This window comes from Tachypleus tridentatus, chromosome 7, assembly GCF_004210375.1.
Source record: "Tachypleus tridentatus isolate NWPU-2018 chromosome 7, ASM421037v1, whole genome shotgun sequence".
Taxonomy (NCBI): Eukaryota; Metazoa; Arthropoda; class Merostomata; order Xiphosura; family Limulidae; genus Tachypleus; species Tachypleus tridentatus.
Window position 1 is genome coordinate 150,331,301 of NC_134831.1, and position 14,733 is coordinate 150,346,033.

Here is a 14,733-nt window from a genome sequence, read left to right on the forward strand (position 1 = left end):
AGTAACTAAAGTGTATTTGGATTTTAAAATGTACATTTCAAACCCAATTTACCCTTCCACTTCAATCTTACCACAAAAAAGAAGGTTTCCTGCATAAGGACTTTGCAAAGGCTGAGAAAATCACTTGAGGAACATTCCAAGTTATTGATTGGTTATGCTTGTCTTACAGCAAATTAGGTGTATATGAGCATTTCCAAAAATAGAAGATGGGAGGGGCACCTTGATTAAGTATAATTGTCTCAGAAAACATAGGAGGTTCTAATTATTCTACCTTGTCAGTACTTGTAAATTGAGTTTCTATTTACCTAATAAACTACAGACTTTGTATTTGAACATTAAATCAAATTTGAACCAAATCTACATTTAATATACCATGACACAAAAATTGATATTTAGGATTTTATCCAATATTTACTTTTAAATTAAACTAACTAATGAATAATATTAAAATTATAGTTGTACAGTTTATTAACAAACTTATTGTCATGCATTAATAAAATAGTAATTCAAAAAAATTTTGAATGTAAGCCTACAAACATGATACTCCTGACCATAGGAAAACCTGTAATGATTGTTAACATAAATATGAAATGTATTAAAATTCCAATTTAAACTACTATGGTGTATAAATGTTTAACATTGTTTTACTCTGACAGTTGGACCAGTATTTATATGAAGAAATACCACCAATAAAGAAAACTGTCCTTACTGAAGATAAAAGCAAAGAACATAAACACAGAGATGAGTGGTTGGGAGACAGAAAGAAGGCCAAAGATGTGGAGGAAAATGAGAGAAAAAAGGAAAAAAATCGATCTGTACGGCAAAGAATAACAGCTCCAATTAGAGAGTGGGATGTTGGAAAACTTCCTTTAGAATCTCCTGAAAGAGATGAAGAGAAAAAAAGATTAAGGGAAAAGGAAAAAGACCGAAGTGCAGAGAAGAAAAAAGAGAAAAAAGGTGCATGACCTTTAACAGTTTATTTTAAATTATAAAATTTTAGTATTGGCATCAAAGAGTTGTTTAAAATGTTCTGTGGTGTTTTACATATGGCTTTAATTTTAACCCTTTTCAGCTCAGAGGCATAAAAATAGCTGTACACAGCATGCTTCTTTAAAAGTCAAAGAAGTACTTGTATTGATATGAAATCACTTTTGTGACAGAACATTAAAATAAATTGATCTTTTGTGTAGTTCTTAGATTTTCTTTAAGTTTCTCTGGTCTTAAAAGTAGAGCAGTTACCTGTTGTTTCATGGCTATGCTGTGTGGCCACTAACACTGTACTTTAATAGTCATTAGGTAAAGTGTTTTTGTGTTTGAAAAAAAAACAATAAAAAAAACTAATCAAATTGGCTGAAGTAGCCAGAAGGTAGTCGTCATAATTTAGGTATAAGAGAGACCATTCAAATGGTGTCTACCAAAGAATAGGCTTTATTGTGTTGGCTTCTTAAGATCATATGATGAAGGCAAGGCACCAGCACTAATTGGATCAAATTTCATAATCATTTTAATAAGAATACTGATGATTTTAGGTTTTTCTAGATTCAGCAGTGTAGGAGATTAAACCTTAAATATGCATTTCATATTTAATTTTTAACCTTTTTTTCCAAATATTCTTATTTTCTTGTTAAAACTAGACAAATCTAAAAACAAAGTGTTAGAGATAGGTTGCAGATAAATTTTTTCACCATGCTTTGTTATACCAACAGAAATTATTGCAACTTAGAATTTAATGTTTTGGATCAAAGTTTGATTTAGGGTTAGAAATTTAGCAAATCCCTCAAAGTTTTGTGATTTTTAATCTTTAATCTTGTTTATTAAATTATTAATGTAGTTCAGTAGGGTACAACCTGTATTGTTAATTTTGTTTTTCATGTAGATTCTCGACATAAACAGGAAGAAGAAACTTCAGCAAAACTTCTAGACGACTTGTTTCGTAAGACAAAAACCACTCCTTGTATATACTGGTTACCTCTAACTGAAGAACAGGTGGGTGAATGGGTAACATAGAAATAACCCTTATAACTGAGAATAACCTGGTAAAGAACCTGAGTTTTAAGTCTTTCTCTTTCCACTTACCCCCAAGAGTTTTTAAATACCTCATACTCTCAAAAAAAAAATTTTTATTTCTTTGATAGGTAGTAAAATCCATTTATGTATGTTGTGTCAACTATAGTGAGTAAGTAATCCATTTAAAATCAATGAAGAATCTGTTTTATTGGATCATGATCCATGACTTGTACTATATTGGTACCAAAATATAGTTTGTACTTTGGGACAATGGGTAAAGTATGAACAGTGGCCTAAACCTATAATTTGGTCAGATTAAATATTCAGGAAGTGACAGCAGAGAGTAATGGCTAGTTACATTCGCTTATCCCTTAGTTATTTATCAGTTTAACCCTGCCATCATGGCTTGGGTTAGATGTAACCAGCTTCTAACCAAAAGTATCCATGAGAGTAATTGTACTATGATTTTTGATGATATATACACATCTTTACAAAATATTGCAGGTTGTTGGTAAATGTGAAATTGACACTAAAGTATTGTTTATAGTTTAGATTTTATTTTAATGTTAAATGTTTCTTAATCTAAAAATGAATATGAAGAAAAAATGCTAAATATCGATTTTTGTCTCGCAGCACATCCTATTGTATGGTGGTTAATGAATAATAGAAAGAGAAGTGTTTTGTATACGTATTAGGTTGTCCAGAAATAAATGTTATATTTCTTGTGATGGCATGTAGAAGCTGAATATTGAGTAACTTATTTGTTGGTTGGTTTAATCCAACATTTGTCACTTACAAGATGTCTTAATTATCAGCTGTTTCAACTCTTCTCAGAGTACGTTTTGCAAACCCCAAGGCAACATGGACAAAAAGGACTTTCGTCTGATGTTCCTCTATGACTTTAAACTTGGATAAAAAGCTACCAAAACTAGATGGAACATCAACCAGGTATTTGGTTCATGGATCTGTTACTGTACGTACAGTTCAGCATTGGTTCCAAAAGTTTCGAGATGGAGATGAAAGTCTTGTAGACCACAAAGACCGTGGAAGGAAGCTATCTTTAGATTAAAACACATTAAGGGAAGCAATTGAGACAGACTTTTGCACAACAGTATGTTAGCTAGCAGTAAAGCTAGGCACAAACAAATCAAGCATTGCCAACCACCTGAGTGCAATTGAAAAAATGAACAGTTGGATAAGTTTTGCACGAGCTGACTGGAGATCAACAAAATAATTGTTATGAGACCTGCTCTTTGCAGCTATTGCAGAACCAAAATGATCCATTTCTGCAACGGATAGTAACATGTATTGAAAATTGGAGTCCATACGACAATTGGAAACAATCTGCACAGTGGCTCAATTGCAAAACAGCCCAAAGCCTAAGTTTCACCAAAGAAAGGCCATTGTGCACTGCAGCTGGCATCATTAACTACAAATTTTTAAAAATATAGTGAAAACAGACACAGATGACAAATATTGTCAAAAAATTAGCCGAAATGCATTAAAAATCGTGTGAAAAACAACCACCTCTGGTGAGTCGCAGGGTCCTTATTCTTCTTCATGATAGGGCTCATCCCCGCATGTCAAGGATGACACCCCAAAAATTGAATTGGGAAGATGAAGTTCTTCCTCATTCACCTGATTCCCTATGCCCTTCTTCAGATTTTCATTTTTTTTCAAGCACTTCAACAACATTTTGAACAATAAATGCTTTCAAAACCAAGCAGCTGCAGAAGCTTTCAGGGAATTTACTGACTATAGAAACTCTGATTTCTACAGCAGGGATATAAACAGCATCATTATATGTTGGCAAAAGTGTGGTGAAGCAAATTGTGTTTACTTTTATTAAAGCATGTTTTACAACACTGGTTTATATTTTTTCAAACATCACAGTTCAAAAATGACATCTCTTTTTGGACAGTCTAATAAATCTAGCAATTTGTGAATAGCTTGAAGGAGAAAGTCATAATTTTACTGAAACCATTGAAGTGTAATGGCTAAGTTGGTGCTTTAAATAGAAATAAGAAATTTATTAAAAATTTGTATGTATATATAAACGTACACTTATATTTATGCTATTATGAAATATATTTATTAAACTATGCAAATCGAGATTTTTTTTGTAACTTAGATATACTGATGGTTTAATTAGCATAAATAATTCTGAAATATATGTTATTAACACCATTTATCCAACAGAATTAGAAATTGAAAATACTTCATAAAGTAATTGAATAAAGGATATCAATATAAATAGAAAAGATTTTGACTTTCCAATATAAGGTTTACCCCCTCCTTTCATAGTGAAGTGCCCATATCCATCTGTTATGAACATTATAATTTTGCAGTTATTCAGATATTGTAAAATTTGTAATAAATTATTTTATTAATAATGTTGATATACTGATTCAAAAATTAATAGTTAATGAATTTAATAAAGAAATCTTAGATAAAATTATTAAACTATTCTGTAATAAATACAAAGAAAGTAATATCAGAAATTTTACTAAAATTTACTAATTTTTAGTTAAAAATAAGGACATTTAATAACTTGGCACTACTTTATGTGGATGTACATCTTGAGCTGCACATAAAAGCATGGCAGTCTTAATATACTGATATGGTTCAATGTCATGTTAATTGGTGCCTCTACCATACTGGGGGAAGGAATGCTAATATCAAGAGGTAAGTTTTATCTTACTTACCCCCAAATGGTAGTACCTTATTTTCTTATTATTTTTTCACTTTTTATTTTATTTTAATCTTTTTATGTTTACTTTTTTCTTATTTTAACCTGAGAGAGCAGTCACCTTCCCACAAGTGTCTGCAGGCAGTGAAGGATGATATAGATGTGGGATGTTGTGGGCTTCAGCACCCACATCTTGCTCTCCTAATTTCTAATCTTACATGAGATGCGAAGTAGAGGTTGAGGGTTAAGATTGATAGACAGTGTATTCTCAATGCAGTGTGGGTCCTACTTCCGCAGTCACCTCCAATGCCTAGGATATATTTCATAATCCCACTTTGTAGCTTGTACCCAGAATCTTTTTTAAAAATATGCAGTATGTTTTGTTTAATTTTAATGTGTTTTGTTTATGGCTTAAACACTTATGGTTATAATATATATATATATATAACTATAAATTACAGGGATTTTGTGTGCATTAATGTAGTCACTTGAATGTTTTGTATTTATAATGAATATTTGAAGCATATAGAAATTAATCCTTTCTCCCTCCACTCTTTAATAGAGTGAGGCCTATGACAAGGCTTAAGATGGGCTGCAATGCATAAGCATACAATATCCTTACACTACAAGTAATGAATCTTTATTTTTTAAATTATTTATTTATTCTTCATTTTAATAAAAATGACTAAAATTTAACTATTTGTGAATAAATAATAACATACACAAAAATATGTAATATATTGTAGCTAAAACTTCTATATTTCACAAAATACTGTAAGCATTGTTAGAGTTTTGTACTTTGTAGGCCTATATAGTTATTCTTGCTGAAATTGTGTTCTAATTTACTGTCTAAACTGAGGTAAATTAAAAGTAAATTATGCAACATTAGAAGCTTTACAATTTAAAATGGTTTATTCTTAACATTTTAGAAAGACGTTTTACACATTTTTCTGTAATAGCTATGCTCAAATGGTTATACATCTAAAATGAACAATGCACATACAAATTTCATGAAGCAGAATAAAGTTATAAACACTAATATACAACAACATATAAGTGCTGACATATGATAAAAGGAATTAGAATGAAAGGATCAAGAATTGGAATAATTTTCAAAACATGCATACACAGTTATGCACAGAAAAAAAATTAATAATTGCACATTTCTACAGGTATTTTACTACTGGCATTTTAAAAACTGCTAAAGTAAGCTTTGTATGTAAAATTATAAACATTTTAACACATGAGGAGGTGCATCACTACTATACATACATGTGCATGAATAATAAGAGAAAACTTTAAAAATTGTTTCAGCCAAAAACCAATGTGAAAAAGAAACTGCTTTCCATTTAGGTACAACCATTACATTCTTTTAGAGAAAAACAGTAATAACTGTATACAAAGAAAAAGAATAGATTCCTTTATATAAACAATACTTTGGTAAAAGATTTAACTTTGAACACCAACACTGATGTTATACTCTTTAAAATGTTTAAAGCAAAGAAATCTGTTACAAAGTTTACATTATTTAGTTATTCCACTTTGTGAAAGGCACAGTTTGCATCTCTTAACTGTTGTAAAATGCCTGTCAAGAATAAGTTGAGTCCTTTACAATTCTTGAAATTGGTATACCAGAATGCTACCTGGTCTGTTTTAAAGTAGAAGCTCAACATGAGCTCTGATCAGTTTTATTTTGAAAGCCTGTAATGATACTAGCTGATTGATCTGTTATGTATACACTATAAATAATTTAGATGTAAAGTCCAATAGAATAATAACTTAAGTGTTGGTCACTCAGGTTCACTCCTCCATAAAGTAGTTGTAGTCAACATTTAACTGAAGTTTTGTAACCTTAGAATTCTTTCCTCTTGTCACTGTTTTCATAGTAAAATTGAAAGTACATAAATGTCTTATTTGTCAGACCACTTCACAGCTGTCAGAGTTACACACTTTAAAAAATTGTTTCCCTTCTCTGTAGGTTTGTAGAAACCAATCATTTTGGGAAATAGTCTGTTGTTTCTTCATGTCTCACAAGCATAGGTTTGCCTAGTCAGTAGTTTATCAAATAAAGAAGTGTAAAAGTTGTCCATGAAAATCAAAAATCCTAGTCTGTTGTATTGGTCAGTTCTGTCAGTTATTCCTTTGAACCAGTAGCTTGAATTTTTCCTCCTTTGAGTGTGTAAATTTTAAACTTCAGACAGTTCCAATCACAACTTCTGCCAGAACCCATATCTGGATACCCTACTTGACAGGAGGAAACCAATTCTACATTTCATGTCAAAAATCTGTTTATCTATAGTTAGTTCTCTGTTAGAAGAGTAGTGAGAAACAAAATACTAGTGGACAATCTGTGATAAGTCTAACCTTTAAAAATTTATCATAGTGAGGGTCAGTTCTAAGAAGAGCATTATTATTATTATTGAAATGTCAATAGGAATGGAGAGATAAAAACCTCTCCCTAGAGAAAATTTCAGAAAACCAAGGATTGTTAAAAGGAAAATTGGTAGACCCCAGTGGTCAGAAGAGAAAGATAAGTCTGTATCATAGCCACAGTCAAACTTAAGTAGGCTTAAATCTCATCAAGAGTAATGTCATTCCATTTTACTTTTAAGATCCTCCTCTTTGCTGTTCCTGTCTATGGTTTGCATACTGATTTGTTTCACTCACTTTTATATTTAAAAGTTTAAAGAAATCAATACTTTTATTCAGTGAAGTGGCCTGTCTGGATTAAGGTTCATATTTGTTGATTGGAGGTATGTTGAGTTTCTCTGCTCTGGTCCATATATCTTTGCAGATAAGAGACAATCCTAGAACATGACAATTATACCTGTTCCCTTTCTTCTTCTTTTTTTTGTGTGTGTTTTGTGTGTGTGTGTGTGTGTGTGTGTGTGTGTGTGTGTGTGTCTTCTGTGGTGGTATACCTTGTTTATATTTATTTGGCCTGGATGGTGGTGGTACATTGAAGAAGAACCTGGCTAATTCTTGATCATTCTACAAGACAAATTCAGTAAGAGCTGGTTCTACCCAAATCTACCTAGATCTATACACCAATTCTGTCAGAGGCATTGCAACAGAAACATTAACCTTCTCAACATCTGATTTCTCTGACACTCGTTTCTTCATCAGAAGACATAAACATTTAGGAGGAACTGTATCTTTTTCTTTTAATTCCTTGACTTTAACCCAGAGTGCTCTTTGTGTCTCACTCTAGAAGAAGAAAATACACATTACATATTTTCTGTTAGTGTGTATTCTATTACATGTATTAGTTCTTTTGTGTGTGTGTGTGTGTGTGTGTGTGTGTGTGTGTACAAAAGACTTTTGGAAGCGGTATGTGTCATCATATTGAAGTACAGAAACTGGATTTTGTTTAAACTACTATATTAAAACTATTGAATAGAATTTCATATGTTGTATAAATAATACTTCTAAGTAAAAGTCAGTCACTAGTTATGTTTGTAGCCAAATGTATTTGCATGATAACTACACAGTCCTTTTTAATACATCTACATCTTCCAACAAAGTATGGCAAAGTAACCAAAGTCATAGTACTTAACTGAATTTGTATGCTTTGAAAGATTTAAAACCTATGTTTAATGGTTGAAAATAAGATTGCTGAAAGGGAAATAAGATTTTATAACCATGCACTTTGATAATATCTTTGTACACCTGTATGGTATACTGCAAAATTCTTAACATCCCAGAAGAATTCCCAATATTAAAACAATTGCAATGCTTATTAACTTGCCTCCAAATTGTATAATGTTTTCACAGATTCAAAGTGCAACAATATTACCCTGCAGAATTCTTGTAAATACTAGGATACATAAGCCAAAATATTTCACATCATGTTCTTGATATCAGTGTTATTGTTTTTGCTGATCCAGGGTGTAGTGTTATTTATTACTCTGGTAGCCCCCCTTTCCCTCCCAGTACAGCGGTATGTCTCCAGATTTACAATGCTAAAATCAGGGGTTCGATTTCCCTCGGTGGGCTCAGCAGATAGCCTGATGTGGCTTTACCATAAGAAAATACACACATTACTCTGGTAAATTCCTTTCCTTTTTTAACTGATATACAAGCTTATATATTCCAGGTCCTGTTCTCAGTATAAACATTTTTCACTGGTTCAAATTGCAGTATTATTACTCTAGTGAATTCACATTGTAAACACTAGAATACATAAGCCAATACATTCTCTATCCTGTTCTCAGTATAAACTTTTTTTTTTTTTCACGGATTCAAAATGAATGGTTATTACTTTAGTGAATTCACTTTGGAAGCTAGGATACATATGTATAAGCCAGTACAATCTCATGATGAGTAAAGAAAAGAAGGTACAACTTCATTTTATTTTTAAGTTTACAACTTTTCATTATACTTTGGTTTGTCTACTAGCTGAAAAACGAAATATACTGTTAAGGTAGAGGTAAAAACAAAAAATATACAGTTTTACCAAAAAGTTTTCTATTTGCCTAGGAGGCTGGAGTTTTTTGAGACAAAAATTTTAATTTAATATAAATATCACTTTTCGCTTGGACTAATAAACAAAGGTTTGATTTGTTTGTAGTCAGTTTTAATAAAAATATTTTATTTAAAAATTGTTTGCATACAAATGACTTGTAATGTTAACTATATGTGTGCCAAATTTTATGGAGTTACACCTACTGTATTAAAAATTAATAAACTGCAAAAAGCTCAGAACATTTGTGAGATCTGTCCCTGGAACCAAGCCCATAGTGAGAGAGTTGAGCTTTTAGTTTATTAAGTCTTCAGAGACTGTTAAAACTTGCATTGGAGAATAGAATAACCATAGATGAATGATGCTGTTTGTTTTTTTAATGAAGATAATTGCTTTCTCAAGTCTTTTGTAAAAAAGTTTCTTGTTTAAACTTATGGTGCTGTTTCTTGTGGCTTTGTATTTTTTACAGTACTGTAGTTCACAAGTTCTAGTTGGTTAAAGGTGAAGGTATCCATTTGAGTTGCTTGCTTTTTTGTATATTATGTTTTTAGATAGTTTAGAGTTTGAGAAATCCTGTTTTTGTGCAAAATATTGAATCCAAAAACTAAGGAATAAGTAATTCCCAAGACTTTTCAGCTGTTTCAGTTTTTTTAAATCCAGATAAAGTAAACTTCTCATTTATTTCAACATCGTGTTTTGTAAAACTTTTTCATGTCAGAATACTGATTAAGATGTCACACATACATTCTTGCATCTGTAAATTGTATATAAACTATATTTACCAATTATAAACCACTGTTGCATAAAAATTAACAAATCAGAAACTTGGATCCAACTAATGGAAGTAACTTGTTCCTCTTGCTGTGACAAGCAGCACTCAGATCACTAATTACCAAATAATATAAATTAGTAAATGTAGTTAGCTATTAATATTTTGTAAATTGCTATAGTTTTAAAACCTTTGAAATAGATACATGTAGTATTTTCGTTTAATGTTCACTTTCAGGTATGTATTATTTTAATACCATGTAAAAAAATTAGATTTTAATTTTAAAGCTTTACAAGACTTGATATTCTGATGACAAAATAGAAATTTGAATGATATATTTATGGCACCAAACCTTTAAACCGTATTATGAGTTTAAAGAAAAACAAAATGTTTTTACATTAGATTCAAAGCAGAATCGAAGAACGTAAGCAGCGTCAGGTAGAGCGAGAACGACGTAGAAGAGAGGAGGAGGATATGAGATCACAAAGGAAGGAAAAGAGTAGGGTAAGGTTTAATTTATATGAAAACTTCAATTGTGTATTTTAAAATGTGATTTTTGTTTCAGGTTTAGTAGGTTTTTAATAGGTAGTGATTGCAGCTATTTATTATCATATGATTCACATTTCTAATAGTTATCTGAAGTTTGTGTGATTTATGATATCTTTATTGTGCTTATGTGGGAAGGTCTAAATAATGTAATTCTTCCATAATAAAACTCTGGTTATTGTATTGTAGCTACACTGAAACTAGAATTTACCTGTTTATAGGGAAGCCGAAGCAGGAGCCGGAGTCCAGCAACGAGGAGACGTTGAGAAGTCCACTGAAAGATGAAGTATTTATAAAACTCAGATACCAACTTCTGAAGGCACACTTGTCAATGATTATCCTTGGATAAGGTACTGAATGTATGAGCAGTGTTCTGTTAATCTTGTGTAAGAGTGTGTGGTGGTGGTGTGTATTTGTGTATGTTAAATATTTGCAAGCAATATAATGAGTGATAATAACAAATAAGTTTAATTAACTTTTAGAGGAAAGTAATGATGAAGAACTGAAACTGAATGTTATTGCTTGTAAAAATCTTAGCCTGTATATTAATAAAACATTACTCTGTTTGTAATCGAGTCAACTTAATTTTGTTTGTGATTGTTGATCGAAGTGAAGTTAACTGGTGCATTTGCCTGAATGATTGGTGATGAATAAATGAGTAAGTATATGTAAGTTAGATGACTTGTACTGATTTAGTTGCTGGACTTTAATCTATGCACGTTTTCTTTTTTGAGAAATCTGTTGTAAGTATTGTAGTTTGTCTGTGTGAATGTATGAAATACAGACAAATATGCCTTCAGGACCTGGTATTTTCATTACCAGCACATTTAGTTTTGAACTAGTTTAGCCTTTCATTCACCACCAGGTGTCTCTTCCAGATGAGAAGTGCTAACTATCCTGGCACAGTCGCGCATACCTTTTGGTACGGTACGGTCCCCTAGCGAGCCCAGAGGGCATCTAACCTGCATGGGTTCATCAGTGGTAGACAACTTTAAGAAAATCTGACTTGTGGAGAAATTTGGGTTGTTGGAAGCCTAAAAATAGGCAGGCAATGTAGCTCTGGTGTTAAAAATATGAAAGCAATGAGAACTGGAATTACTCTGCAAGTATTTTGTCACCTAACATTGTAGCCAGTTCACAAATACACAAATCATTCAGCGACCTAACAATGACTTCAGCAAACTGGAGTTTAAAGAAAATTTGTCATTAAGTGGTGACAGTAGAGAAAATCTTAACCTAATCCAGGCTCAGTAATTGTACTGAGTGGAAAAGTATTTTTCTTTTCTTTCTTTTTTTTTAATGAAGCAGTTTGAGTTCTTGATTCTTTTTCTAATCCTTAATTCTTTGATGTGTTCATGTACAAAATTGATTTCATACCAACACTTAATATCTGTGACAAGTGAATTCAGTCCATTTTTAGTATTTCATATAGACAGAGCTGGAAAAACCTGCATTTTGCAAATTAAATCTTTGATATTGGAAAATTCTAAGAAAAGTTCTTGTAGTGTAAAATAAGTGTGAAAAGTAACATTCATAATTGTTGTGTAAGATTCAGTGTAATAACAGTTCAGCTACCCTTAGTTACAGAAATCCACTGTCACTGTCATGTTTGAACCAATAAATTTTAATTATTTGTGCTTAAGTATGAATATTTTGTTTTCATGCTATAAAAATAAATGTTATTGCCGTATTGAATAGTTCTGGTATAATAAAGGTTTTAGATTTCCCACTCTGTAGATAATACAAAATAATTTTGATAAAAAACAGTCCATGTTTTACTATTTTGGTAATGTGTGGATGGATACCTGTGGTGTAAACACTGAAAAAAAAAAGAAATATATATGTATAGTTTATTAACAGCAGGATTAGTGCAGAATTAAGTGTGGTCTTTTGCCAGATATTTAAACATTAACACTTTTAAGTATTTGGAGTTTTGTGTGGTTCAGTAGGTTAGCAAAGACCACTGAAACAGTAGGAACACCAAAACACAATGCTATGTATCAAATTACTATTGAACAGAAAAAACAAAAGTATCTCTTACTGTAATTTAATGGAATGACACTGATAAAAGAGCTGCATATTATATTAATGTCAGTTTGATCAAGCATTTGAAATAACTGCATTGTGATCAAGAGATATTTTAGTAAATAAGATACTAAGTTATACATAAAAAATTAAAAGCCTGTGTTGCAAAGAAACGTGGTAAAGACAATTTGAGAAAACAAAAAAGTGTAGGATTTTTAAAGAAGAATGAGATTTTCATATTTTGTTATATCTTCCTCTTGTGCTATCTGAAAGTTATTATAATAAATCATGTAACCAAAATTGGGTTTTATAAACGATTAAAATGAAAATACTAAAAACTACTTTAGAAATTAAATTAATGAAACAAAATTTACATGTACACTTTTGTATTTATTATTGGAATAATAAATAAAATGGATAAAGTAAATTGAAATTAAAGTACAAGGACAGTACTATTCAAGTTTGGTTTCAGATGACAATGTACTATCAGAATTATACGAAAAAAGTAAAGTAATATTTCATAAGTGACTATAACATCTGTCGGATCGGTACTAGTTTTACATCTATACAAACTAGGGATTAAAACATCTTTAAATTTAACTCTAAACAATAAGCATTCTATTATGTTATGTAAGTAACTAGAAGGTACTTCAGCAAGGTCATAATTCATGAAAGTCCAGTTAGCCTGAAAGGATTAATTTTTAAATGTAATAAGTATCAGTGTAGGAACTGATAACGTACTGTAAGAAAGCAACTTAAGCACAAAAGAGGAACATGCACACTGAAACAAAAATAACTGAAGAAAGAAACTAATGAAATGTTTTCATTTCAGAAACAAATAGAAAATTAGATGTAATATGTAATGTTATTTCTTTTGGCTAGTACTGTATTCACTTGTGTAATATTACTGCATTTAATTGTACACCATATTTAATGGATTATTTAACACCTGTCGTATGACTTATACTTGCATTTTGATGTGGATCCTAAAAAGTTTCATTTGGTAAAGGTTTGGGTTGGATAGATTGGATGAAAAGGACTACGTTTGGCACTGTTTTATTAGAGGTCTTGAGTCACCAAGCAACATTCGATACCACGAGAGACGACTTGGAGAGGTTGACATGTAAATATAGTCTAAAACGATGTACCAATGAAACATGTTTGAAGTTTTCTAGACTTGGTTGTGAATCTGATGGTTTAAGTGTAGCGATTAAACTAAACCGTGGGTCAAGGTAGGGTGAGGAAAAACTTGTTCGAAAATATCCCTGTCGATTTGACAAATTATCTGAATCGGATATTCGTCAGTTGATTGTTGCATTGATAACAACAACAAAAAAACGAACTCAGTATTATCTTCAAAAGTGGAATTGAAATCGTATCCGAGAAATACGTTTCAATACTTTGTACGACTAAAGGCACATTTAAAAAAAAAAAGTCCAAAGATTCATATTACATTCCGAAATAATTTCCCTAACGATGTGCAAATTGAAAATGCCATTTCTGCAATTAAGAGTAAATAAAAGGTGGTGTAGTGTCTCTTATGGTACTACCATAGTATAAACATGTATTTCATCTTATCATATTTTCATTTTTGCTTCAATTAATTGCGATGTTTTGGAATAACCGTTCTAGGCTCATTATTAAAGAATGTTTATGTGGTAAGTGTTAAACATTTTACTGTTAAGAAACGTGTGAAGTTCGAAATTGTAAAACTAAATTCCTAATCTTACTATAAATTTGCTTGCCAATCTAAGGACAAAAGCCCATCTAGTTGTAAGTTGGAATACAAGATGAAGAAGTACTGGCTGTCGTATTGACGATTAAGTAAGAGTCTGTGTAAAGCAGCTTTCGACTTGGAATGCGTGAAATTGATCCACCAGAAGACTCCGCTTTAATGTCTACAAACCTTGCAGTTTTCAGTTGCTCTGGAAGCGTTTTAATACTATTGTGATTCAACATACATTGTGGAATAAACATATGAAGTAGTAAACACTTTCTCTTGAACCTTGGTTTTATATACTGTCACATAAACGTATGCAGTACTGTGTAACAATGTTTAAGACAAGAGAACATTTTGTCATTCTTTGGATTTTATGGAAATAAATTTTCTGTCATTACAGGACGTACATTTCAACACTGGTAATGCTTCACTGATCCCTGTTGACAAGTGAGTGAACGAGGATGATAATAGTTATCATTCTTTAGAATTCCTATGAACTTGTATCAAGGGCCTGT

At 31.4% G+C, this 14,733-nt stretch overlaps 1 protein-coding gene across 5 annotated transcripts in view; it reads left to right on the top strand.

Moving 5' to 3' along the window:
• Nucleotides 1-12,202, top strand: part of Acn (apoptotic chromatin condensation inducer acinus) — a 59,873-nt gene extending 47,671 nt beyond the window's left edge. For 3 of the 5 annotated variants that reach the window (XM_076514730.1, XM_076514728.1, XM_076514729.1), the window contains exons 9-12: nt 657-957; nt 1,877-1,986; nt 10,330-10,431; nt 10,695-12,202. In XM_076514730.1, coding sequence (XP_076370845.1) covers nt 657-957; nt 1,877-1,986; nt 10,330-10,431; nt 10,695-10,739 — 558 coding nt within the window. In that variant the 3' untranslated portion in view covers nt 10,740-12,202. The remainder of the gene's footprint in view (nt 1-656; nt 958-1,876; nt 1,987-10,329; nt 10,432-10,694) is intronic. The other 2 variants (XR_013031596.1, XR_013031595.1) reach the window with 1 other exon arrangement.
• The last annotated feature ends 2,531 nt before the right edge of the window (nt 12,203-14,733 follow it).